General features: G+C 33.7%; 1 protein-coding gene across 1 annotated transcript in view; it reads left to right on the top strand.

Annotated features, from left to right (window-relative positions):
* Nucleotides 1-1,253, top strand: part of LOC111089847 (ubiquitin carboxyl-terminal hydrolase 43-like) — a gene marked incomplete at its 5' end in the record, with an annotated part of 19,113 nt that overhangs the window by 1,945 nt on the left and 15,915 nt on the right. The window contains one exon of the mRNA XM_022403023.1: nt 720-831. Coding sequence (XP_022258731.1) covers nt 720-831 — 112 coding nt within the window. The remainder of the gene's footprint in view (nt 1-719; nt 832-1,253) is intronic.

The raw sequence follows: 1,253 nt of genomic DNA on the forward strand, positions 1-1,253 counted from the left end.
TGTTGTTTTTTATGTCTCCCAGGTTGAATATAATTCTGATTTTGTGTTGTTTTTTAATGTCTCGCAGGTTGAATATAATTCTGATTTTGTGTTGTTTTTTAATGTCTCGCAGGTTGAATATAATTCTGATTTTGTGTTGTTGGTTTTATATCTCGCAGGTTGAATATAATTCTGATTTTGTGTTGTTGTTTTTAATGTCTCGCAGGTTGAATATAATTCTGATTTTGTGTTGTTTTTTTATGTCTCGCAGGTTGAATATAATTCTGATTTTGTGTTGTTGTTTTTAATGTTTCGCAGGTTTAATATAATTCTGATTTTGTGTTGTTGTTTTTTATGTCTTGCAGGTTTAATATAATTCTGATTTCATGTTGTTTATGTCTCACGGGTTTAATATAACACAATTCGGTAAACTTGTTAAGGGAGTGAACTGAAACAACATCATTGTTGAGATCACAGTTATTTAAGTGTTTGTACTTCTGAACCTATACTCAAAATCAAGAAAATAATATATTCCAACTAAAAACTGCTCACAAGAGGATTCAAATCTTTTATCAACTTATCCCCCCCCACACACTCACAAGAATAACAAGTCTTCTAAGGTATTGAGGAGAATGTAGGTGTTGCATATATGTATGTATACGTACTAGATTAACTTTTTTTGCATGATTTTTTATATTGGATGACTAGCACTAATGTATGTATGTCTGTCTGTCTGCTAGGTTTGGTTCTCCGTATGTAGTCCAAATCTCCAGGGAAGCCACATTTAAAGAAATACAGAAACAGATGCTGGTAGCAATGGATGACATACTACAGAATGATGTTTCGTTAGAGGTAAGCATGGACATGTCCACCAGGGCAACAGGCCCCACTCTTCATTGGAGAGCTCTGCTCTCCCCCCATCTGAAATAGTCTTCTGAGATTCTCTACATTGCAATTCCCATTGACATGAAAGTGTTAATTTGTTCTCCCCCCCACCACCCCCCACCTAACGCTTTGCCCCCTTTATGAGCTCCTCCTTAAAAAAAAGGAAATTCTAGAAATGCCAATGGAGATAATAACACTGCTAGTTGAACCTTTATGGCAATCTTTTCATGGACTGGCACAGTATTGGCTTTGAGATATACTTTCACATTAACTGAATAATTCAAATTGGACTTCTTTTATCTGTTTAAACTAATATGATTTTATTATAAAATAAAATGATTCAAATTTTATATTAAAATATATTCATCCAACTTACATAGCTTTCTTAG

Source organism: Limulus polyphemus, unplaced genomic scaffold (genome assembly GCF_000517525.1).
Source record: "Limulus polyphemus unplaced genomic scaffold, Limulus_polyphemus-2.1.2 Scaffold7609, whole genome shotgun sequence".
Lineage (NCBI taxonomy): Eukaryota > Metazoa > Arthropoda > Merostomata > Xiphosura > Limulidae > Limulus > Limulus polyphemus.